General features: G+C 43.2%; 1 protein-coding gene and 1 long non-coding RNA gene across 2 annotated transcripts; one reads left to right on the top strand and one right to left on the bottom strand.

The window, feature by feature from the left end:
* Positions 1 to 16,767: 16,767 nt before the first annotated feature.
* Positions 16,768 to 17,096, top strand: LOC124708564. Its single transcript, XR_007005200.1, has 3 exons — positions 16,768 to 16,785; positions 16,897 to 16,980; positions 17,066 to 17,096. It is a non-coding gene; the product is annotated as an uncharacterized LOC124708564 (long non-coding RNA).
* A 4,335-nt stretch (positions 17,097 to 21,431) lies between these two features.
* On the bottom strand, positions 21,432 to 26,375 carry LOC124647623. The gene is made up of 12 exons (XM_047187536.1): positions 25,777 to 26,375; positions 25,114 to 25,445; positions 24,884 to 25,033; positions 24,088 to 24,266; positions 23,747 to 23,934; positions 23,449 to 23,632; positions 22,949 to 22,961; positions 22,301 to 22,501; positions 22,089 to 22,217; positions 21,901 to 22,013; positions 21,744 to 21,818; positions 21,432 to 21,663 (listed from the first exon to the last, which is right to left on the bottom strand). The coding sequence occupies exons 2-12, from the start codon at positions 25,153 to 25,155 to the stop codon at positions 21,546 to 21,548; spliced, it is 1,392 nt and encodes a 463-aa protein (XP_047043492.1). The 5' UTR covers positions 25,156 to 25,445; positions 25,777 to 26,375; the 3' UTR covers positions 21,432 to 21,545.
* Between the last annotated feature and the right edge of the window lie 268 nt (positions 26,376 to 26,643).

Raw genomic sequence — 26,643 nt, 5'->3', positions numbered from 1 at the left:
ATGGATAATTGTCAACACAAAGTAATATAACAAGTGCAATAGGTAAACATCTAAGAATCAATGCACACAGTTCACACAAGTGTTTGCTTCTAAGATAGAAAGAATAGGTAAATTGACTCAACATAAAGTAGAAGAATGGCCCTTCGCAGAGGGAAGCATGGATTACTATTTTTGTGCTAGAGCTTTTCATTTTGAAAACATAGAAACAATTTTGTCAACGGTAGTAATAAATCATATGTGTTATGTATAAGACATCTTATAAGTTGCAAGCCTCATGCATAGATTACCAATAGTGCTCGCACCTTGTCCTAATTAGCTTTGATTTACATGGATTATCATTGCACAACATATGTTTCAACCAAGTGTCAAAAAGGGGTACCTCTATGCCGCCTGTACAAAGGTCTAAGGAGAAGGATCGCATTTGATTTCTCGTTTTTGATTATTCTCAACTTAGACATCCATACCGGGACAACATAGACAACAGGTAATGGACTCCTCTTTAATGAATAAGCATTCAACAATAGGTAATATTCTCATAAGAGATTGAGGATTGATGTCCAAACTGAAACTTCCACCATGATTCATGGCTTTAGTTAGCGGCCCAATGTTCTTCTCTAACAATATGAATACTCAAACCATTTGATCATGATAAATCACCCTTATTTCAGACAAGACGAACATGCATAGCAACTCACGTGATATTCAACAAAGGTGTAACAGTTGGTGGCGTCCCCAGAAGCATGGTTACCGCTCAACAAGCAACTTATAAGAAATAAGATACATAGCTACATATTCTTCACCACAATAGTTTTTTAGGCTATTTTCCCATGAGCTATATATTGCAAAGACAAGGAATAGAATTTTTAAAGGTAGCACTCAAGTAATTTACTTTGGAATGGCAGAGAAATACCATGTAGTAGGTAGGTATGGTGGACACAAATGGCATAGTTTTTGGCTCAAGGATTTGGATGCACGAGAAGAATTCATCTCAATACAAGGCTTAGGCTAGCAAGGTTGTTTGAAGCAAACTCAAGTATAACCGGTACAACAAAACTTACATAAGAACATATTGCAAGCATTATAAGACTCTACGTTGTCTCCTTGTTGTTCAAACACCTTAACCAGAAAATATCTAGACTCTAGAGAAACCAATCATGCAAACCAAATTTTAACAAGCTCTATGTAGTTCTTCATTAATAGGTGCAAAGTACATGATGCAAGAGCTTAAACATGATCTATATGAGCACAACAATTGCCAAGTATCAAATTATTCAAGACATTATACCAATTTCCACATGAAGCATTTTCTGTTTCCAACCATATAACAATGAACGAAGCAGTTTCAACCTTCGCCATGAACATTAAAAGTAAAGCTAAGAACATATGAGTTCATAAGAAATAGCGGAGCGTGTCTCTCTCCCACACAAGGAATGCTAGGATCCGATTTTATTCAAACAAAAACAAAAACAAAAACAAACAGACGCTCCAAGTAAAGCACATAAGATGTGACGGAATAAAAATATAGTTTCACTAGAGGTGACCTGATAAGTTGTCGATGAAGAAGGGATGCCTTGGGCATCCCCAAGCTTAGATGCTCGAGTCTTATTAAAATATGCAGGGATGAACCACGGGGGCATCCCCAAGCTTAGACTTTTCACTCTTCTTGATCATATTGTATCATCCTCCTCTCTTGACCCTTGAAAACTTCCTCCACACCAAACTCAAAACAAACTCATTAGAGGGTTAGTGCATAATTGAAAATTCATATATTCAGAGGTGACATAATCATTCTTAACACTTCTGGACATTGCACAAAGCTAGTGAAAGTTAATGGAACAAAGAAATCCATCAAACATAGCAAAACAGGCAATGTGAAATAAAAGGCAGAATCTATCAAAACAGAACAGTCCGTAAAGATGAATTTTTATGAGGCACTTAACTTGCTCAGATGAAAATGCTCAAATTGAATGAAAGTTGCGTACATATCTGAGGATCACGCACGTAAATTAGCAGATTTTTCTAAATTACCTACAGAAAGGGCTGCTCAATTTCGTGACAGTAAGAAATCTGTTTCTGCGCAGTAATCCAAATCTAGTATTGACTTTACTATCAAAGTCTTTACTTGGCACAACAATGCAATAAAATAAAGATAAGAAGAGGTTGCTACAGTAGTAACAACTTCCAAGACTCAAATATAAAACAAAAGTGCAGAAATAAAATAATGGGTTGTCTCCCATAAGCGCTTTTCTTTAACGCCTTTCAGCTAGGCGCATAAAGTGTGAATCAAGTATTATCAAGTGATGAAGCATCAACAGAGGGGTTTGGAGTTTTCTCAACTATGCATTGTATCTTATCTATGTAAGTTTCAGAGGCCCCTTTTTCATTACTCTTAGGCTTGCTATTCTCATCAAACAAATTTTCAGGAACAAGCCAACCATAGTTATTTTCTAGAGCTTCATGCATTCCTAGGAGCTTACTAGGTATCGGTACTTTAATCCCCCCCTCCATCATTGACATTATTAGTGTACTTTATTCTATCCATGTCCATCTTTTCAAGTGTTTTTGCAAAATCGGTGAACAAACCAAGCCTCTTATGCTTAATAAAAACTTTTCTAGCTTCCTTAGCTATATCTTCAAATTCTCTAAGAAGGACTTTTAAAACAAAATTTCTCTTTTCTCCCCTTTCCATATCGTAGAGTGTAAGAAACATATGTTGAATTATAGGATTGAGATTAACAAATCTAGTTTCCAACATGTGTATTAAACAGTAAGTAGCACTCTCATAAGTAGGAGCAACTTTTACCAAGGGTGTATCTTCTAAATCTTCATCCATACTAACATGGGTGAAAAATGCTTCTATATTATCTCTTCCAATGATAGACCCTCGTCCTACCGGTATATCTTTCAGAGTGTATTTAGGAGGAAACATGATGAAATAAACAAAAGGTAAATAAAGTAAATGCAAGTAACTAATTTTTTTGTGTTTTCAATATAGAGAGCGCAAACAAGACAGTAAATAAAGTAAATCTAGCAACTAATTTTTTTGTATTTTTGATATAGAGAGCAAACAAAGCAGTAAATAAAATAAAGTAAAGCAAGACAAAAACAAAGTAAAGAGATTGGATGTGGGAGACTCCCTTGCAGACGTGTCTTGATCTCCCCGCAACGGCGCCGTAAAAAGTTTGCTTGATGGCGTGCAAGACACACGTCCTTTGGGAACCCCAAGAGGAAGGTGTGATGCGTACAGCGAGCAAGTTTTCCCTCGCAAGAAACCAAGGTTATCGAACCAAGTAGGGAGTCAAGGAACACGTGAAGGTTGTTGGTGGCGGAGTGTAGTGCGGCGCAACACCGGGGATTCCGGCGCCAACGTGGAACCCGCACAACACAATCAAAGTATTTTGCCCCAACGTAATAAGTGAGGTTGTCAATCTCACCGGCTTGCCGTAAAAAAAGGATTAAATGTATAGTTTGGAAGATGATGTTTGTTTGCGAAGAACAAGAAAGAAACGTAGTTTGCGTAGATTGTGTTTCGGATGTATAGAATGGACCGGGGTCCACAGCTCACTAGTGGTGTCTCTCCCATAAGATAAATGGCATGTTGGGTGAATAAATTACAGCTTGGGCAATTGACAAATAGAGAGGGCATAACAATGCACATACATATCACGATGACTACTATGAGATTTAATCGTGGCATTACGACAAAGTACATAAACCGCTATCCAAGCATGCATCTATGCCTAAAAAGTCCACCTTCAAAGTTATCATCCGAACCCCTTCCAGCATTAAGTTGCAAACAACGGAAAATTGCATTAAGTATGGTGCGTAATGTAATCAACACAAATATCCTTAGACAAAGCATTGATGTTTTATCCCTAGTGGCAACAATACATCCACAACCTTAGAACTTTCCGTCACTCGTCCCGCATTCAATGGAGGCATGAACCCACTATCGAGCATAAATACTCCCTCTTGGAGTCACAAGTATCAACTTGGCCAGAGCCTCTACTAGCAACGGAGAGTATGCAAGAACATAAACAACATATATATGATAGATTGATAATCAATTTGACATAGTATTCCATATTCATCGGATCCCAACAAACACAACATGTAGCATTACAAATAGATGATCTTGATCATGATAGGCAGCTCACAAGATCTAACATGATAGCACAATGAGGAGAAGACAACCATCTAGCTACCGCTATGGACCCATAGTCCAGGGGTGAACTACTCACACATCAATCCGGAGGCGATCATGGTGATGAAGAGTCCTCCGGGAGATGATTCCCCTCTCCGACAGGGTGCCGGAGGCGATCTCCTGAATCCCCCGAGATGGGATTGGCGGCGACGGTGTCTCTGGAAGGTTTTCCGTATCGTGGCTCTCGGTACTGGGGTTTTCGCGACGAAGGCTTTAAGTAGGCGGAAGGGCAGTGTCGGTGGAGGCACGAGGGCCCCACACCATAGGGCGGTGCGGGCCCACCCTTGGCCGCGCGGCCCTGTGGTGTCGGCGCCTCGTCGCCCCACTTCGTAATCCCTTCGGTCTTCTGAAAGCTTCGTGGAAAAATAAGACCCTGGGCGTTGATTTCGTCCAATTCCGAGAATATTTCCTTTGTAGGATTTCTGAAACCAAAAACAGCAGAAAACAGCGACTGGCTCTTCGGCATCTCGTCAATAGGTTAGTGCCGGAAAATGCATAATAATGACATAAAGTGTGTATAAAACATGTGAGTATCATCATAAAAGTAGCATGGAACATAAGAAATTATAGATACGTTTGAGACGTATCAACCATCAAACCCTAGTAGAACCATAATGATGAACCCTAGTATCAACCTTGTGTAGCAATTCACAACACATGCTCCTGTCCAACTAAACCCTATTTAAGAAATAATAAACCATCTAGTTTAGAAGCCATTAGAGGTTACTTAGTGAAGCAAATGAGAAACCATAGTAAACCCTAATAGCTAACTTATAGAACCATCTTGATAACCATCCTTTGATATGATGCTTAGAAGAAACCATAGCAATAAACCTACCAATACTTGCTATATAGAAATCCATTCCAAGTTAAGAACCAACTAGTTCCTATTAGTGAAATTAAATGAATCCAATAGTTAACCCTAGAATTCCATAGCTTCTATTTATTGTAATTCTTGTTCTTATTTAACCTGTTCTTCAAAAGTTATTCTTTTGAAGTACAATATAAGTAATCATCAACCATGTCCTGTAGAACTTAAAATGGACAACTATTCTTGATTTCTTATGCAATCACTATTCCTTTATATGTATGCTTATTATAATACCTTATATTACTTGTTATGCTATTAATATCACCAACCCTAATAATAACCTTGTTTGAGAACCATTCTAAAAGTGCAACACACCCTAAAGAAATCTTTACAACTCATCAATCTTAAATCATCGGGATTAGGTTACGCTCGGGACGATTGCGTCTCATACTATGCATTATAGCATCTTTGTCAGTTCTTTGAACATTGTCCTTACCGGACAATGATGGAATTTCAGAATTTGGAGTTCTCACGTATCGAAGCTTTTGCCTGCATAATCTTGCAGTCAAGAAAGGCAAGTTCATCGCTTGCTCATGTCATTTGATTATTTTTATCAAAGTATATGCAAAGTACTATACTTATCACTCTTGCATTGAAAAACAAAGTATTATTTTACAATTATGAATATGACTATGTGGTGGGCAATGGAACCATGGTATGTATTGATTGGTGGAGGTTCCATTGCAAAGGTACTATTCATCTAGGACTAAGTACCAATACCGTCCAGTGATTCTAGCGCCGTACATATCGCGTTGACCATAAGATCTATAATGGCTCTGGGGATGTCAGTTGTATCTTTTCACTATTGCATATCAACGGACCTGGTGGAGCCTGGCTGGGTGTTGGAGATAACACTGCAGTAGGTTGGGAAATCCTTTAAAATCCCCATCCGTGTGTGATGAGAGGCTCTATCGTCTATGAGGGATTGTCCATAGTACACCGGAGGTAAAGCCGTGTGATCGGAAGATGTCTACCGAGGGTGTACAGATGGACAAAAGGGTGGGTATGCAAGGTCGCGGAGAAGGCGGTGTGGCTTGGATCTTACACCTGGCCTCACACCAAGGAAGTGTGGACGGGAAAGATATCGCCTGGTTGGAAACAAGAATAAGGTCTCTTATGGGAAAAGTAACGCACCTCTGCAGAGTGTATCAAATTGTGTCTGTCACTCCCTGTTCCGGGAAGGGAACTGCGAACGCGGCAGGAAAGGAACTTCATGAAGTTCTGGTCAACCTGTGAAGACTGACGGGCATAGTTTTCGAATAAAATAAACCTTTTGAAGAAATGTTTATGAAAACTTGCATTTGCCTATGACTTTCTGGTCTATGGCTGTAGCTAGTGCATGATACACCTATTTCCTAATATGAACTTGCTGAGTACGCTCGTACTCATTCCCTCCTATTTGAACCCCTTTCTTAGATCAAGTCACTGAAGGAGAAACTACCGTGGAACTCGAAAACAAAGGAGTCAACTGCAACAAGATGAAGAATTCAATCAAAGAAGTCAATGGAGTCAACTTCTGCACCAGTTAGAGTGGAAACTTAGACTAGTAATAGAAGGGAACTTTTCCCTCATCCTAGCACCTAAGTAGCTAGAATTCTATAGCAAGCCTAGTATCTCTAGAGATAGTGATAGCAATAAGATAGACTACGAGTCGTTCTTCTGGAGATTTATTTGAAGTTTTACCTCACTGTAAAGTAGGAGGCTGTGTTGATCTTATGTAAACAGTTCGTGTGCACTTCTATAGACATACCTTGGACTCGCATATGTTTCCGTTGTACCACTCTGAGGGATGTAATATGAGTGGAACGGTGTTTCACTTGTGTTATGTCAACGACTTGTGTACTACACCATGCAGTGGTACGCTGAGTCACCACAAAAATTCACGTAATCAAAATTTGGTGTATTAAACACTAGCTAGTGTAGCGATCGATCGATGCATGTGCTACACAGCCTTGAGCCATGTTGACCGACATATGGGGATCTCCAGGGCGGCGACCTTCAGCTAAATTCACGTGGCGGCAATAAGGAGCGAAGGGGGCGGCGGGAAAGATATACCGTCAGTGAGGTTGGGGCTCTATCGGTGGGAGGCTCAGTTCTCCGTGCTACCGGTGAGCTGATGGACCACGTCGTTACCTCTTCAGGGGCGGTGAAGGTTGACTTCCCGTCTACACAGGGGTTGGTCTCGTCTATCCAAGGATCGTTGACAGATAGCGGCATTGGCGCGCCACCTTCTCGTCTTGGTCACCTGCGAGGTCGGGGCTTGGAAGGGCTTATTTGTAATATTCTTTGTTTTCCGGGCCTATATGTAAGATTGAAGTTTTAATATTCCACCCTCTTTCCGCAAAAAATATGGTGTGGGGACATATATATATGCGAATCCACCTAGTACGTTCCATCTCGAGCAAGTTGCGGCCATGAGCCTAATGTTCATCACAATCGCTCGTTATCAAGCTTGCCTTTTCGGGTGTCTGATTGTAAATGCACAGAGAGGAAGAAAGGAAGTCAAATTCCATGTGTGCTGCACGTATCATTCCACCAAAGAAACATTCTTCTGCCAGATATTTATATATCTTTTGCAGTAGTGGTAGATGCTGGTTAGAAGGATCAAGGCTTAAAAGCAAGTTTAGGTGCCACGCCAACTTGACTTGCTCATTCCCTCCATTTGATCAATTCCAGCGATCGCTTCCTCTTTGGAGACCCGACCTGCATGCTTATTTATGGAAATCTCTTTAGAGAGAACGTCCTCTCCTTTTTGTTCTTTGACAGGTGAACGTGCTAGTAGAAAAAAGAGATTCCGTCCTAATTGGTAAGGGTCTTTAGTTCTGGTTTTGCAACTGGGATTACAGAATCGAGACTAAAGGCTCCCCCCTAGTCCCGGTTACGGTACGTACTGAAACTAAATGCCCCTCCACGTGGGCTGCGGGCTTGCCCGGGGCGTAGGACTTTTAGTCCCGGTTTGTAGCACCAACCAGGACTAAAGTCCATACCGGTTATTTTGATTTAATTTTTTCTAATTTTTTCCACTTCCTTTTTTTCCATTTTTTCCTAAAATTTCTAGTATTTTAGTTATTTAAATAGTTTAGTCTCTAACTACACTTAATCTCATCTCAAATTGCTCACTTGTGGTCAAACTTCCCGCTCGGTCACCCATCATCAGACTGCTCCAACAGTAGCATGCTATCCTCATACTACTCCGGCACTAGCACGCTTAACTTCTGAGTTCCTTCCATTTCGCTTCCAAGTGCTCTGCGCTTATTGATACTAGTATCATATCAATCCTATTAACTTGTTGGCCACGATGTCACACTTATTTATTGTTTAAATTCCAAATAATTCTTGAAACAAAAGTAATGATGTAATAATAATCTTGAATAAATAAATAACAATAATTTCTTAATTTTTTTTGCAAAACCTAAAACCTGAAAATTTTCATCCTCCCCTTTGGCATTTTGAGAATCTAAAAATAGGCTAACATGGTAAACCCTGGTGTTCGGATGTAACTTTTCGAGTAGATACATTTTCATATATTAAACATTTTTTTATATTATGCAAAACATGTTACCATTTTACCAAAAAAAATGCAGTGTTTTTTGCAAAAAAAAATTCAAAATGTTAATTTTCATAATAACTTGATCACCTAACGTACGTACATCTAATATTATTTTTTTGAATTTTCTACCATTTTCTTTTGTATTTAACAAAGCTAAAAAAAAGGCGATCCACGGGGGTGGGGGTGGGTGGGGGGGGGGGGGGGTGGGGCCAAAAATAAATAAATAGGAAACCGTTAATCCAAACCGGGACTGATGCTCACATTAGTCCTGGATCCAAACACGACCGAGACTAATGCTCCGGACAGCTCCGAACGAAAGACTCGTTTTCTACTAGTGACGGTTCACACCGACTTGTCAAATTGGTCCATTTTGTGGATTGCCGACCTTCTTAGAATATACTAAAACTGGTGTATGAGTATATCATGAATGCATCGGCGTGGACAGGCCGATCACTTTAAGTAGGCCCACTGAGTTAGAATTTACCCATTTCTTATCCGCAGAACAGAAATAAATATGTTCGGTCCGTTTACGTCGGGCTGTTGTAGATGCCCTTAGGCTGCAGCCTTTACCATCCTTACTTCTAGTATCTTTTTTTTTCTTGCTTGCACGTTGCCATATAGGATTGTCCATTTAGTTGTATATCTCGAAAATATATATTGCTGTCAGGCCGTAAACTAAAAAAGGAACTAAAAATCTGTTAGCGCACATTCACGTTCTCAAGTCAGCTCATATGATCCTTTAATTGCCGCCTTGCTAGATATAACTGGAGTGTAGATAGTTGTGCCCTGTTGATTAGGACAAAACATGGAATTATTTTTTATGTCCAAATAGAGATACTAAGTTCATTGATTGAGATGGTCAACATTTAGAAATAATACTAGGTTCTTTCAAAAAAAAAAATAGGAAATGATGATTTGTTGTTATATGATTTATTAGTTTGAAGGTGTTTTTTTTTTTGCTTCAATTTACTCTAGTGTTATTAATTTTTAGCGTTGATTGATTGCTTGCCACATATACCATGTGATCAATTCACTCTGGTGTTGCTCGTGATCAGGCTAGAAGATCTAGTCAGCGCTACTCCATTGCAACGGACAGGAAACACGAGAAAGAAACAACGTCGGCCACACGTACTGACCTAGAAAGATTTTCGACGCAGAAGCGTGCACACTTGGCGATATATACTGGTATTCTTTCGTGCAAAGGGAAGATGGGGATGACTTAGCTCGCCGGAATCTAATCTGAGCTACAGATATGAAAATAGACGGCGCACGTGGCTAGTAATCAGCAGTCAAACAGAGACCAGCTAGGTTTTCAATGAGTTGTAGGAGCGGTGGTTGAAGTTTTATTGATGGCACGCGCGCGCCGATCTGAAATGAATGCGTGGCTGAGCCGAACAGGGCCAGCGGCGTCGACTGACAGGACAATCATCCAGCATGCATGGCGAGGTTGCTCATTCAAGTGGTCAAGCGTCGTCTAGTGCTGAGGCACGGAGTAGCTAGGCACGTTGCTTGCACGGCTGCGTGGAGGTCTCAAGCGGGATTATCGAGCCGCACAGTACAGATAGTGGGGATCAGTGATGACTGTGTTGTGTTAGGAAGAAAGGAAGATTCCCGTGTGGTTAGCCGATTCGACGGAGATACTCTCCGAAAAAAGAGCACGTTCCGCGAAAATAGAAAAGAGGCAGGTGCGCGCCGGGGACGGAGGTCGGAGGAAGCACCACCGCGACGTACGGGCGGCATCTCCGTCCTGCCAATCCCGCACGGGCGCGCGGAGGCAACGACGACGCGGAACCGGACACCGGGGGACGGATTCGGACGGCGGAGTGGTCCAACCCACGCACGGAACGCGTCCGCAGGCGCGCACACAGGTCGAGACAGGGCCGGCTGAGTCGCACCATGCACGTCGTCCGTGTTGGCGCCACGGGACGGCTCCTCCACACTACAGTACGTTACTACTACAGTACTTTCTTGGCTGTTCGCCTGTTTGGTCGTCCGCGTTCTGTACTGTCAGCTCCAATTGACGGAGACGGAGCAGTTCGTCCATACCAAAGTTAAGCACAACGAATCGACGACATTTGCAACTCGTGTTCCGGACTAGAACCGGTGCTTAGGCTCACGGGGAGCACGTAAAGATCCCAGTTGTCAACTTTATTCTTTTTCTCGCTTGTAATTTTGCGGGCCAGAAGTGACTACATTTGGATCATCTCGCCTTCAGCGTCGAGTCGGGGGAGTGTGCTCTGCTCGGTTGGAATTTGCAAGGTCCACACGACCACATTAAATCCAAACCAGGCAGCCTGTGTAGCTTTTCTTTTTGTCCTTGTTCAGAGTGGCCGCTTGTATATTTCCAAGTGTTGAAAAATTTGACAAAAATTCTACATCTTCATCTCCATAATATATATATGTATTCACCAAGTTTCGCCAAATACGATTTTTTTGTGATCTAGGTAAAAAAGGAGAATATTTACCTTATGAAAAGTTTTATTTTTAGGACTGAACTTTGTCCTTTTTACACACGGCATAAGAAAAGTTGTTTTTTTTGATGAAAACGACTTTGTGGACGCGTAGCACGTGAAAATGTACATGCAATTTTTTTGTTTTAATATTTTAATATTTCAAAATATATCAAAGGTGCATTTTAAAATAAAGGGAGCATATGCTTCATATGCCAACACACCGTTCATATATAAATATAAGCAACAAGGTTATTGCATGCAAATTTATTCATCGATAATTCCTCAAATCTTCATCGACCGGGGGCATGCGCCATCCTAATAAATTTTGTGAATCAAAAATAAAGCATGCAAGTAGCTCACTTTTAAAAATACTTTCACCCTCGATCCATTATTATAGGTCATATACATGAGTATAAAAGCAAAAGGCAGGGGGACGAGATCGACCGGCGATGATACGCTCGAACCACAACAAGAAGTCATGCTAAGACGTTTTTCAAAAATCTTATCGCCCATCTCTCAATGCAAGATCTCAACGGGACTGATTTCGTAGGTCTTCTCTCCTGGGCGGTCGTGCACGCATCCGATGGGTGGGGAAGACTAGAAGGTGGTGCATCAAGAGAAACTCACGGTGAGAGAGAGAGATAGATTTTTTAGATAAAGGGAATATATTAATATCAAAAGATACCAATTACACCCAGCCTCTGCTACAACGCCCCACCCTAGTGGTAGTATGGATGTGCGCAGCCAAAAAAGAGTAAAGAAAACTAAAAAATAAAAGTCCCGCTACAGCATTCCAGACCTAGCGAGCAACAACAATACAACCACCACCGTGACAATACCGAAATACGAGACTCTCCAAAAGCGACGCCTCCAAAAAGAGAATAGTGCACCAGGCACCGTCGTCGCCCGACCAAAGGTCTTAGGTTTTCACAATGAAGATAGTCCCCACTCTCAAAACAATGCCTCCAACAAGGTCATTGGAGGCACAACCGATTAAGGCCGGACCTTGGGTTTTCACCCGAGATGTAAGACTCCGAACTTCACTCGTGCTGCCGCCCCCACATGCATACCACGCGTTGCGGAGCCCGAAACGCCAAGCAAATCCATCGGCATCACGGAGACTCGAACCTCCTTTAGCCAGTCCACCAATCCGGCCTTCATGATATATTCCTTCTTCTGACTTCACCATGGACCAAAAAGTCACCTATGTCAACATAGAATAGACCTTCACGCCGCTCCCTCCGAAACCAAACGGTCGGAATAAAAACATGGGTGCGCACGACCGAATATCACCCGATCGAGCAAACTTCAGGCAAAAGATGCACTGTTCCATTCATCGGCGGAGCTTTCCGGAACTCATCTCTCCAGCCAGATCAAGGCAAACTGACCTCTCGTAGATCTTCATCTTTGCTTGCGAGAAACCCGAGGACCGCCACCAAAAACAAAGCAAGACCAGCAACCCCCACGCCGCCAGTCCCTCCTGCCGGATCACCAGGGAAGTGGACGGCAGCGCAGATCATGCGTAGCACCGTTGAACCGTCACCGGGGGCGGAGGCTGCCACCGCTCCACCGTATCCTCCATGGCTACCAACGGAGAGCATCAGGCCACCGACCAAGTAGCCGCGCCGCCCGGCTTCCTCCACCGGCGCTTCATCACCTCCCATGGAATGCCACCGTGGAAACCCTCTCCTCCCCCTCGTCATTCGACGGAAGGGGCGCCGCCGCCGTGGCCGGGGCCGGGGCCAAGGCCAGGGCCGCGGCCGGGGCCGAGGCCGGCAGCAGCGACGGCTGAGGTGCGACGGTCCTGGGGCGGCTGCTCGGAGCGGGGCGAGCAGATCCTCCACCGCCGCCCGGGAGGGGGGCGGGAGAGGAGGAGGCGGCGGCTAGGTCAGGAGTGGAGAGCCCGTCTTTTTTTCTCGTCCGTCGAGAGTGAGAGAGATAGATAGATAGAGAGTGAGTGAAGACTGATCAACTATATCGTGTCAAGCATGCACTCGCTTGTTGATACGTACACACTCATTCGGTGCAAGATAGTCTTCCATAATGTTTCGAACTTAAACCCGATTCACGAAACAGGACATGCGAGATGGCAGAGGAGGCCAGAAGGGGCAAAGCGTGTAAACTTCTTCTTTTCTCACTCAGTTAGTAGGAGGAGAAAAGCTCACCATATATACCACTATCCACAAGGAGAAAGTATCTAGTACTACTGGGTCTATGCGTGGTACCAATTTCCCGACTGATCTAGGACGTCCGATGTGATTAAAGGGACAAGATCGAACCTGACGTGAGATACCTAGCCCTCCATGGAACATATGCATATTAGTCCATAATGTTTTCCAAATTTTCAGCAAATGGTCCATAGTTCCATTGTCTGTCTCACTGCTCGTAAGGTTCAAACCATACCCAAATCGCATCTAGGGTCACGGAGAGGGATGCAGCTCGCGCTCAACCTCACGAGTTCGCTCGCGTCCTCCGCCGCACGGAGCTGGACCGTCCCTGGCATCCTCTGCCGGAGCTGCAACTGCTGCTGGGACCTGCAGATGCAGAGATGTACCGGCCGCCTCCTCCCGTCGGCACCACGGCCTCCGCTCTGTTCTGTACCGCCCACTTGCAGATCTCGCATCGCCGGTGGCTCCCTTCACGAGGGCAGGTGGAACGGACGTGCTGAAGACTTTCAGCGACGTGCGATTCCTCAGCGAGTGCCACAAATCCTGTTGGAGCTGAGCCTTCATTGACGAGTTTATTTTCAGCTTATATTCACGATCTCTTTGCTCATATGGATTTCTGGACGATTCATATATACTGTTTCGTTAATTTGTGCAAATGATTTTCCTGCAGAGGCATTGTGTTTCGGACTGACCATCCACATCTACATTGGGGCAAAAACATTTGTCAAAGACTAATTACACACGAGAATGTCAAACTGTAGTTAAGAAATATGCTAACTTAAAATCTAAATATCTATTGAATTTGAAACTAGTTCAAGCAGATAAAGGTGTCTTATTTCTGTCAAGTACCATGCACTGTTGTTGTTGTGTTCAGAGTCAGGGAAGAGCTTTGAGAGAGACCGACAGAGGTAAAAGGATCAGGTTCCAGAATATGAAAACTTACAAGGGCATATTGGCACATGTGCCATGGTGGGAGCAAGTCCGGGACTTCTGTTTTGATCCTGTCCGTTAAACCACAATAAACGGTCCAGATCTTCTTGGTAACTAGTAGCACCCATATAGGTTGTAGCACTAGATACATTCTCTATCCACAAGCTGCCATTATAGATGGGCCTTGAGATTTCAGAAACTTAGGCTATATTGGTGTGCCTATTTGGCTGCAACCAATCTACATCAAACAGATAATTTATTTCTAGAAAATTCTCTGTCGTGCAGTATTGCTGTTTTTATGGCGTGCGTGCTACATGTACCGAAGAAGTAGCCTTCCAAGCTTCTGGTTCTTAATAGCTTCCAATCAAGAAAGGGTAAGTATAACTTCCGTGGAGGCAAGAGTATCTAAACTTGTAGCGGTTCGCACTTCGCAATCTCCAAGCTAACTCTCTCTCTCTCTCTCTACAAAGCTATTACTTACACAGATAAACCCTTCTTAAGTTTATTCTAATCCGGTGTCGCCATCCGGAGTGGTGGTCGCTGGTGGTGCGGACTACCCCTCGCCAGCTGTGCAAGGGTATCTCGTCGATTATCATGCTCACGGCATGGTGGATCTGAAAGAACATTGTGATCTTCGACAACGCACAGCCTTTGATGCCTTCTTGTTCAAAGACATCAGCACTGAGGCGTGGTAGTTGGCGGACGCGGGAGCCCGGGATGTTCGCCATCTACTCCCCTAAAATAGGATCTCTTTTCTTGGATCGAGTTGTAGCGCGGGGTGTGTTTGTCCCTCTTTTAGGGGACATGTACATATTTGAACTTTTTTATCTATCAATGCATCCAAACACAAATCTTTTGTTTTCGTGGAAAAAAAAGTTTATTCTAATCCAGCTTCGCCATCCAGTAGTAAAGATGTGGATGGCTGATGTGTGAGGTATACGCTCTAGTCTCACCTGCACCGCTACTTGGAATACTACAAATCTGCGTCCCGGCCGCGTGCGCCATCGAATCGACGCCGCAGCTTTCAGGACGAAACCGATGATGACCAGCTCGCCGCCATCACTAGGGGTGGCGGAGGTGTTTCGAGCCGGACGGGGTCGCACACGAGTTGCTTGTCGGTCAAGCTCCCGACGACATGAATATGCCCGGGATCTCAGTTTTGATTCACCCTCGTTTATTTGTTTACTTTACAACGAAATTAAGAGGGTCTCCCCCGGCTCCTGACGACCTCCAACCGCAATCGATGCATGCACAAAGGATTTTGGCATCCATTTTTATCGCTGGGTTGGAATCGACAGAGAACTAGCACAGGCTATTTTGGTTCAACCCTAAACCAGGGGTGTGCTCCGGTGTCCCCCCTGGTGAACGACGTTCAGGTGGGATACCCGTTCGAGACGGTGGGGCCGTATTAGTTGCGTATAATTATACTCCACGTCATTTTCCACATAGATGATCGGATGCCACGTAGATATTGTACGTATCTTAGGTGAAGACGGTTTCCGCCGGCCCCGCGTCATTAGAATCGGAGTTGGACCCGAAAATTACGTCGATCAGGTGGAGTTGATGCCGGCGATAGGCGGCGGTTACGGGGAAAATATTTGAATCCTTGCGTGTGCGCCATTGCTGGTTCTCCTTAGGGTTTGAAAGGTTCTATCGGGAGGGAGACGGCAGGGACGACGACGTTGGGAACGGCAAGGCGTAGCGGTTTCGTTCGTGTGCGCCATAGCTCATCCTCGTTAGGGTTTGGAAGGTTCTATCCATCGGGAGGGAGACGGCGGGGAGGACGACGTTGGGGCGGCAAGGCGTAGCGCACTTGCGACGAGGAGTCCGGGCAAGGTCGGACGTGGAGGCGGGAGGCGGATCCGGCGACGAGGAGTACGGGGCAAGGTCGGACGTGGAGGCGGGAAGCGGATCCTGCGACGAGGAGGCTGTGCAAGGTCGGACGTGGAGGCGGGAGGTGGATCCGGCGACGAGGAGGCTGGGCAAGGATCGCACGCGGGTTGTTCCTGCTGCTACAGGCGGCGTTAGGGTTTGGCGGATCATTGTTGGTTCGTGGTAGGTAAAGTAATTGCATGTTCATGATTTGGTTGATGTTAGGGTTTGGGTTTCGAGCTCCTTTTTTGAGATGTACTTATTTTGGTTGTTACTTTGAACAGGCGATGGACGTTTCAGATTTGAGTGCAAGTTCAATGGAGCACGAAAGCGGAAATACAGATGAAGAGGAATTCAATATTTCGTCTGCCAACGATAATGCACCTCCTGAAGATGAACAAACTTCTGGAGACGATGATGTCGACGAAAGTGTGAGTGAAACGGAAGTAGTAGTTTTATTTAGTACTTGCATGTAAGTAATTAAATACTGATTGTGCTTATTTTTGCTAATAGATGGATGCAGATGGTGTTGATGTAGAAGATGATAATGTAGAGCAAGAAGAAGATGTTGACACTGATAATGTGAGTTTGTAGTAATAATTGTGTGATTGCATAAAAATATGGAATGTCCGATAATGTGAATTGATGTTGACATGGTTTAAAATGAATTAGATTCGAGTGATGTTCGGAGGAGGCAAGCGATGACGAGAGATTGGACTTGTGGTTTTGTTGATGAGGTATGCATTTTAATTTTATTAGGTGATATGTATGTTTAATTTATATTTAATAACTCAACAATGCATTTTATATAGTCGTGACATGGCCGTTAATATTTCTTGTTTGGTCAGGTCTTAGTTGGCGATAATTCTTCTTACGACTATTACGGTGATTCAGACTTGGAGACTATAGAAGAACCTGTTAGAAGAAGACATGTAAGATTTATGAATTTATTCGTTGTATGACTCGCGGCCATGGCGTTAAAAAATTGTTTTAAATGTTATCCAATTGTGCATGCAGGTGAAATCAGTTGGTAAGAAAAAGAATGGATCGAGAGGATGAAGATGAGAGTGATACGGAAGATAAGAGAAAGTTTTATCGGGAAGTAATGGAGAAGACCTTTGTGTCCGAGGCAGCTGCTTATACTTTTTATAATGGATATGCTCGACAAGAGGGATTCGGTGTAAGAAAGTTCAAGTTCAAAGAGACTAAGGGTGCTAACAAAATAGTTCGCGAGAAGGCGGTTTGTGTGTTCTCGGGAAGGAAAACGTAACGACAAGTTTCGACTATGGACAACCGCACTCGTAGGTTGAGACCTTTGTCACGTTGCAATTGTAAAGCGGAGTTGGATGTGAAGCTTGATAGAGGTTCGGGGGTTTGGCGAGTTGCAAAATTTGTTTACAAGCACGGTCATAAGTGTGCGAGAACCGAGCGAGAGCCCATTTTTATGGTCACATAGGAGGATAAAAGATTTCCGGAAAGCGGAGATATTAGCATTGGCAGCAGTGGGGTTAGGAAGCATGTGATCATGGATACCTTCCTCGGCAAGTATGGTCGGTACACCACTCTGTTGGGTTTACGGGGAAGGACTTGTACAACATGTGCTGCAGGGAGAAGAGAAAGTTACTTGCAGGTGGTGATGCTAGCTCAGCCATTGCCATGATGGAGAACCGGAGGAAGAAGTTTGCTGATTTTGTTTTGAGTACGACGTTGATAGTAAAGGTCGTTTGAAAAGCTTGTTACAGTGTGATGCTCGGTCCGGCAGGATTACAATGATTATGGAGACGTACTTGTGTTCGATAGTACATATAAGATGAACCGATATGGTATGCCATTTGTTCCGTTTGTTGGAATTAACAATCATCGGAGGACGACAGGTTTTGCGTGTGCCATCTTATCGGATGAGAAGGAAAGCACGTATGTATGGTTACCGAAGACTTTTTTGAAAGCTATGTTGCAGCAGAAACCCAAGTCAATAATCACCGATGCCGATAGTGCGATGATTAGAGCTATTCGAAGTGTGTTTCGGAGCGGTCGCACCGTATTTGTTCATGGCACATTGAAAAGAACATGGCTCGGCACCTAAGTTTCAAGTCGTTGAGTGAGTTTCGGGCTCTGTTGTATTACACGACCACACCGGATATATTCGAGGAAAGATGGCACGCTTTTATCCGGAAATGGCAGACGAGAGAAAACACGGACGTGGCTGAAAAGAATGTACAAGAAGAGGAGATTATGGGCAGCGGCGTACCTATCCGAGGGTTCGGCTTGGTATGAAAAGCAATCAGCGAAGTGAAAGTCTTAACTCATGTCTTCACCTACACCTAGACTACGGTATGACACTAGTGGATTTGATTTTGCACTACGAGAATGCTATAGTGCGCATTAGAGAGACGGAGGCAAAAGATGGCTGCATCAGTTCACGGACATCACTGTACCGGTAACCAATTTGAGGAGAATTGAGAGAGCTGCTGCAAAGGTATTCACTCCGGCAAACTTTTATATATTGCAGCAAGAGATATATAAAATAGAAGGCATTGAGGTTATAGATCGGTATAAGGGAACGGAAGGTGAGATGCGGTTTGTTGTTGCTTGGAAAAAGAGAAAGCATGCAAAGTTTTATGTTGACTATAAACCGGCCAACACGGATAAATTAGTAGAGTGCAGGTTGTCGAAGGATGATCCGGAGGGGACTTCCTTGCAAGCATATTCTGCATGTACTTGATGTGCTGGATTTGGATGAAATACCGGGTTGTTTAGTTCTTCCGCGATTCTCTAAACAAGCTAGGGGTGGCTTGCCAGCGAGGCGCACGAGCGATCTACATGATTGGGGTTTTCCCGTAGCGGAGGAGCGACAAAGATTTACGGAGTTGAATGTGTTACAAGCTGAAGCATTGCAAGTTGCATACAAAGATCCACTGTTGTTCGATCGGACCAAGGCATTTTATGCTGACATTATTTCAAACAAGATGGAGTATGATAATGTACCCAACCGTCCCACAAACTCGCTGAATACTAATGTAAATGAATTGGGTGACCCTGCTCAAGTTGCTGCTCGAGGTGCGCCTAAGAAACGAAAGCGTAGAGATGATGGACAAGGACCCGTGACAATGAATGGAAGGCCATTATCGTATGACGAGCGGGGGTAGGGGGATTCGATGTACCAGATGCAAAAAGGCTGGACACACCAAACGTAGCTTGAAGTGTGACCTGAATCCTAGGTGAGTATAAATTTTTCCTGGCGATCAATTATTTATGCATCATTTTAAACTTTAGTTATTTACTTTATCATCTGTATTGTTAATTGCAGGCATGTTGCGCATATGTTAGGAGGTCAGGATGATGAATGAATTATTTTGAAGGACGAACTTGGCACGACATTATGAAGATTCAGTTGGCATGCCGATATGTTTTATGTAGTCATTGGCTATATGAAGCTGTAGTCATTGCTCATTATGTGTTGTATTTGAAATTTTTTGATGATACTGATATTTTGATGGTGCTATTACTACATTAATTGATGCTGATGATATTTCACAATTTTGATGCATACAAATTGTTGGCAGACCATGGTTTTAAAGTTATGTTATTTAAAGATCTGTTATATGAAGGTGGAGTTGGAATGGTGGCATGGGTTTTAAAGGAGATAATTACAAAAACCCACGACAATTGCGGCTAGTGTTTCAAAAAAGCACCGCCTTTCATATTTTTGACAGAAAACCAACAGTTTGATCTAACAGCGTGACAGATACCCACCACTTCGCGAAATGAGCTCGGTTTAGCGGGTTAAGCATCAAACTGACAGGTGGGGTCCATAGTCAAGCTGACGTGGCAACGGAGATAGGTCAAAACGACCCGGCCGGCCCGTGCGTTGGGTCATTCTGTTCTTTTCTCCCCTTCTCCCGTCCGCCGCCGTCGCACGTCCGCCGCCGCCATGCCGTCGTGGAACGACGGTGAGAGCAGCAGCCAAGACAGTCTGCTCTCTGAGTTCGCACATGGAGCCGATCTGAGCCCAACGTCTCGGGTACGTGTTGAGCTAGGGTTAGGGTTTGGTAAAATTTGGGAATTAGTTGATTTACTCTGTTGTATTCGAATTGGTTGCATTTTATCTTGTGATTTAGGTCCCGAGAGACCATGTATGACCCGGATTACGCCGGTGTTCATGTTGGGCCGGAGCGCTGCCACCATCACTTGCCGTGCCACAAGTATGTGGCATTCGAGGGGACGAACACGGGCCGGAGGTTCTTGGGCTGTGGATGCAAGGTAGGAACATCTCTTCAATATCTTGTGCATTTACAAATCCTTGTGCATTTAGAAAATGTTGTGACAGTTCTTGTGTTGTGGATGGATGTAGCAATAGAAAACCTTGTGTCATATTTAGCACCATATTTTTGAGCCACATTGTTTCATGAACACTTGTACTAAATTTTGGAATAAAAATAATTTTCGGGAAAATATTTGTGAGACAAGTATTTTGGGTGGATCACGAGTGGCCACAATCTCCGAAACATGCATTGCTCCGAGTTGTGGCATTCATTTGAGGAGGAAAAGGAAACCGAATCTCCGGTAATGTAGAGTATGCTACTGCCAATTACCGGCTAGTGCTTGAGAAGAGGGAGTTGGAAAAGAAAAACCTTGAACTGCATAAACAACTTGGTAACCTGAGTAGTGATCAAGAAGCAATGGTTCCAAAATCTGCTGCTGAACTTGAGAAGGTTATGAAGGAGAAGGCAGAGCTGCAGATTGCCACTCTAAAGGAAGAGAAGAAGAAGCTGGAGTATTACGTTGCAGATCTCTTCAATATTAGAGATAGAAACCTGAAGAAGATGAAGGCCATACAAGAGATTTGTGCAAGTTGGGAGTGAAGCATGCCAGTATGTTGATGTAATAAATGTTCTATCTCTGATATTTGTGTAACTGAACCAAGTACTATGTATATGTTGTATCACTGTGTGGACAGATCTACTGTGTGGACCAAGTACTAAGTGTTGTTCTATGAAATAACTGTTGTGTTGGTTACTCCTTATGAAATGCATGGTTTAGTAGCTACATTGTTTGCCAATGTGTTATATTGGATTGAATATGTAGCAGTATGTACATTACAATAGCTAGTGTGTCAAAAATATGAAAGATGGTGGTTTTTTGAAACCGTAGCCACAATTGTGGTGGCTTTTTGTACTGGGGCGCAAGGCCAGGATGCATTACAGATGGTTTGTCCATGCTACTATGGTTGATGCATAATTGTCATGTAAGTGCTGTTGAAATTTCGATAACAAACTTTTTTGTGTAACACTAGTAGCTTAATATATAGATCAATCACACTAGTAGATCAATCACAGTAGTAGCTTAATATATAGATGAATACTTAAAATCACACAATCACAGTACTTGCCAACCGTATTTAAATGTCATACATATAGATTCACAGAAGCCGAGATTGACACAAGCTGGGAAACCTTCTACGGGACTAAAACCCAACCTATGATCACTGCAGCTTTATCTACTTAGTAAATCTCTTGGAGATCCGGACAACCTTCGATTTCACCGTCTCTAACAGATTTGAAGTTGCTAGAACTATCTGTGCGTTAATGAGGTTCCTTGATCCGTTTATCATCTCCCTGCAAACAATAGGCATCGGTTATTCATTTTATGTACCACGGAACAAAGGTGTTTGGTCAGCATGTAGAATATCGAGCACTGTGATATTTCTTTATTCCATTTATCTCCATCCCAATGTTCCATGCATTGAAGAACAAATAAGCCACATGAATTGCTGCACAATTAATTCGGTTCATTGAGTTAGTACATGCAATAGTAGCGTAATAAGAATTTAGTTGTAGTTTGCATGTACTGACCCATCTTTTTGCTGCGGCATATCGTATGATTTTATATCCCAAGATATCACATCAGGGAAAAATCCAGATGTAGATTTGTTGTACTCTTGGATGTCAGCAGAAATTTGTTGTCTCTATACAAATATAGATAATTAGATGTTTCTGTACGCATGCAATTTGAAGACACTATGTAGTAGAAGAAACAGTACCAGAGCCCTGACAGTGTCTATGGTCACACTTAATGGAAATAATGAGTCAAGAACTTGGAATTCTTGCTTGGGTGTGTGCATGATCACGGTAGTCCAGTGATTGTTCGATATGTTAACTGGAAAATATGCCTGTGTCACAGGAAAAATTGTGAGTACATGCAATGTAAATTAGTATTACTACTAAATTTTGTCATATTGATGGAATACTTTACCTTCTCCCGCCTAAAATATTCGTCGATAACTCGTTGAATGGTTCCAGTTCTTACAGCTAGGTGATCATTGTTCTTATTATTTTTTTTTATTTTGTGGCCCTTGCGATGTGCTTCTAGCAGGAATGATGACCTCCACGCTGCACATAAGTACCGATCATCCCCAACACGACGAGACAAATCTCCAATGTAAGCATCGATAACCTGAAAAAAAAAAAGGTTTGGTCTAGTTAACACACAAACATACATGTGCATAATTCATACATTAAAAGTACTAGTGGAATGCCCGTGCGTTGCTACGGCTTATTGACGTCCGCTTAATTTATATCTTCTAAAAATGTTTACACTTTATTGCCTTTGCCCTTCATCATTGCATATAAACATCATGACTTTTTTAATCGGAGACATCACTGTCTTGTCACGGTACAATGTTGCAGCCCTATAATGTGTACATACGCGGTCCTCTAGGAGCAAGCACATCATACTTATGGACTCGACGCAAGTAACAAGCACAACTCGAGCACATACTATAATTGGATGGGCATGTTTCCCGTCGTCCTTTTTTTCACGAGTCTCCTCACTGCCTTAACTGGGCATGGTCGTCCACTCATATGATTGGTAGTGCATGACTACAGTTGTTGCATCACAAACCTGATCGAACTTGCTTCCCCGAAGAGAAAAATAAAAGGAAAGAGAAACTTAAATTGCAGCTCTATGCACGATCTGGTTGGTCCTTTGGGTGAATTAATTGTTGTTTCTAACCTTTACCATATCAAACAACTTATTCGATATTACTTCGCATGCAATTTTGATAGAAACTATAATCAGAAACTATAATTTGTCTACACATTTCAGACATTTTGTTGTAATAGGGACTGGAGAACAAAATTTAAGTAAGCTTCCTTTTAGATGACCAAGAAACACAATTAGGTTCAGTTCAATTGAAAAAAATGCAGATTTTTAAAGAATGTACACCAGAAATTGCATATTGGTGTACTGAAGTTCTTTCCAACTTTCCTACATTTGATGTAGACATCCATCAATCCATCCTAAACCAGATTGTCTGCCACAGAAAACACAAAGGAATAAAAACTTGAATAAATAGGATGCACATAAGTTCAAGCTGAACAAGAGAACCCTTTTGTTGTTACCTGAAGGACACCGGGACCAGGAAGAACTCCGTGTCAGCATTGCTGGGAGGGAGGTTGAGGATCACAGGGAACAACATTGGCGGCGTGGCAGTTAATATAATCCCTGCCACGCCGGGTCTCCTCCCTAATCTAGGGTGCTGCACCATGACCATGATAAGTTCCATTGAAATGCTCATGCATTTTTCTAGAAGCACAAACAATGGGTGACCAATATACATGACTAAAGATCTTGAATGCTTTAGTGTAATCTGTAGAAATAAAATGCCTTAGCAGGGTAAACCATCTTGTAGATGCTTACCTTTTGTATGAAGTTCGGAGTACAGAACGTCGACAATGCAAAATAATGTGGTACGGATAGGGAAAAACTTCAGATACCATGCTTCAACTCGTGTGCATCTAGTGAAAAAAAATTCATTGCACAAAAAATCATACCACACGGTAAATGGTTTGATTGCTGCAGATTTCCTAAACCGGCACGGAATTAACCTGCAATATGAGAGAATGGATTCGATGAGAGAAAGTGAGAGAGAGGCCCCATGGGAGATGATTGGTATGGGCAGCCACATTCGCATATGGGCCTTTCTACCTTTGAGAGATGACCTCCTGGTGGAGAAAAACAATGCGGTGGCGACAACCTACTGGTCTAAGGGTGCGTCGGGGTCAGCTGCAAGACAAACGTTATTAGCGGCATGCGTCGTGGTCGGTACGTAGTAAGTCTCGGCAGACAGGTGTCGATGACTGCAAGTCCCTAGTGCAGCCAAGCTGGCGATATGGAGAGTTCCTAGTGCAGGAAGGCGGGTCTCTACGCCGGTGTGTACCTGGGAATACAAACAAACACATCACTTATATGAGCACTGGTTAATGGTAGACACATCTGTAAATAGCTGCCAGGTCCTGCAAAGAAATTAAACATCATCATGCACACTGACTAAGATATAAATGCATGCAAATATATATTATAGAGAAGTTGTGAGTATTTTAATAAATACAAACCATTCAAATTAAGCATGTGGATTTGATATTTAATTTCTAGCCTCTACAGAGAAGGAACATTTAACAGACTTGTGTTGGATGATTAGCATAAGCAGGCAAGCACCATTTGATTACAATTTTGTTGAGCTATATGTATTTGGTTAGCACACGTATCTGTCCTACGAATGTATTGTATATTTTTACTGTGAAAAATTGATAATGAACCAGAAAAACAAACATCCCAGGTAATTGCACACAATATGTATAGTGGAGTAAACCATTCACGCATCAATGCTGAAATAAATGCGACCTTTTATAACTTGTGTGTACTGAAATAAATACATAAAAAGAAACCAAAAATGACAAATCACCACATGATTCCATTTCTCATGCACCACCTACCTGAGAAACATAAAATGTGCTACCTTTTGTAGATTATTATTACTCCAATGATTATTCTTACCTTTAAAATAAATTCTTTGTTGCGTGATTTTCTAACTTTTGGGCTGGCATCTCCTGACCAAACAAGCTCCAGCACATGAATGTATATGTTCCAATGTCCATACGCGACAGAAGAGCAAACATGTGCTTCTATACCAACATGATCCATGACCTGCATGAGTATGATACTTTTAGCACCAATGGCCCTCTTGGACAATAAATCAAATGGAAATTTGTAGGTCATAATTCCACCTGTAGTGTGTGGAAGAACAACAGATCATATGTGAAAACCATCGCCCCTTGCAGTCAAATTCTTCCTCGTATGCTACTCTTGCCATGTGTGCTTGATAAGATAGATGTTGTTTTGATCAAACTCTTCTCTTGGGGCAAGCTGGCCGACTGATTTTGCAGAGGAACAAAAACCTCCAATTCCCCTCCTGCTGACTCCAGTATGGAAACATAAGTAATCTAAACCGAGCACTTCCCGTATGTGCCTGCCCATATAGTATTGGTTCAAATTGCTGAAACATAGCCCGGCTTGCATGCCTTGCAATTGCCATGTTTTCTTTCGGCACAACAACATCCTGCACCAGACAAAAATATATTCAGTTTCCATCAAATTGCTGCATCGCTAAATGAAGTCAAATGTAGCACTAATTTCAAGATCCACCACATTTTCTGTTCTGCGTTCAGCAATAGATTGATTTCTCTAAACGGCAGGATACAGTGACAATGTCAGTCTGGAGTCTACACATAGTTCCATAAAACAATTCAGTAAAAACTACAATAATATGAAGAGCAATAGTGGGTCAGCATCCATATGGCATAACCCAATTTTTTTACAACATGTTAGGGGAAGAAATATTTCAGCATTGAGCGATTCTAAATAGGAGTACATAACAATAACAAGCTTACCTGTTCATCCACTCGAGAGACTCTGGATCCAGAGTGTGCTAAGGATCCTCTCCTTGGACCTCTTCTTCAATGTCGCTGTTATTTCTGCGGGCAAGCACACCACCTGACTCTATTCCCATTTCACAAAACCTATCTGTAATTCTACTCAGTTTACCCAACTTTGTTGTTCTCTGTGGCCACCCCAGTCGAGTCTGTCCAGGACAGAGTCGAGGCGATGGCTCTGCCGTTCCTTGTAATCCTTCCTACCCGGCTTGCGTGTTGTGGTCAAAGTAGAAAAGCATGGTAACGCAGATCAGGAAAGGGTGGCAGAGGTCCATGAGAGGGGAAGAAGAAATGGATTTCCTCATCAAGGCGGAAACTGTGGGAGGACGCCGCACCTACGGTCAGTTTGCGCCGCCGTGCAGCCCATTGCGTCGAAGATGGAGTGAGATGGCAGTGACCTCAGGAAGCATTGAGGTTCACGACCCACGGTGAGGGATGGCGCTCAGATCCGTCAATCTCTTCACGGCTTCCCTACCCCGCTCAGATCCGTCGAGGGATGGCTCTCCCATTTTGGAGCCCTTCCCATGGGCGTGGGAAATGTGGTGGTCGAGCCCCATCTAGAACGCGAACAGGCCGGCGGGGGCGGCGTCAGAATGGTTGTTCCGGTAATCTTCAATGGAAGGAGGATTGAACGGCGGTTGGGTTCCGGCGGAGGAGGAGGGGCTAGGGCGGTGGTGGATGAAGTATGAAAGACCGCGTAACCTGCACCGCCTCCACGGTGAATGCGGAGCACCAGGCCGCACTCGCCGCTTAGGAGATCTCGCGTGCCGCCGTCGTCTTCGGACTCGCCTGGATCATTTGAGAGGAAGGATGGACTCAGGGGGA

Source organism: Lolium rigidum, chromosome 4, assembly GCF_022539505.1.
Source record: "Lolium rigidum isolate FL_2022 chromosome 4, APGP_CSIRO_Lrig_0.1, whole genome shotgun sequence".
In the NCBI taxonomy this organism is placed as follows: Eukaryota; Viridiplantae; Streptophyta; class Magnoliopsida; order Poales; family Poaceae; genus Lolium; species Lolium rigidum.
Note: the sequence above shows the minus strand (reverse complement) of the source record. Positions and strands in the feature narration are given on the sequence as shown.

Coding starts and splice junctions, on each gene's coding strand:
- LOC124647623 (XM_047187536.1), bottom strand. CDS start 25,155: ATGGTTTTCACATATGATCTGTTGTTCTTCCACACACTACAG. Junction 21,819..21,900: donor ATGCCGCAGCAAAAAGATGG/GTCAGTACATGC, acceptor TTAATTGTGCAG/CAATTCATGTGGCTTATTTG. Junction 21,664..21,743: donor TGGAATAAAGAAATATCACA/GTGCTCGATATT, acceptor TATTGTTTGCAG/GGAGATGATAAACGGATCAA.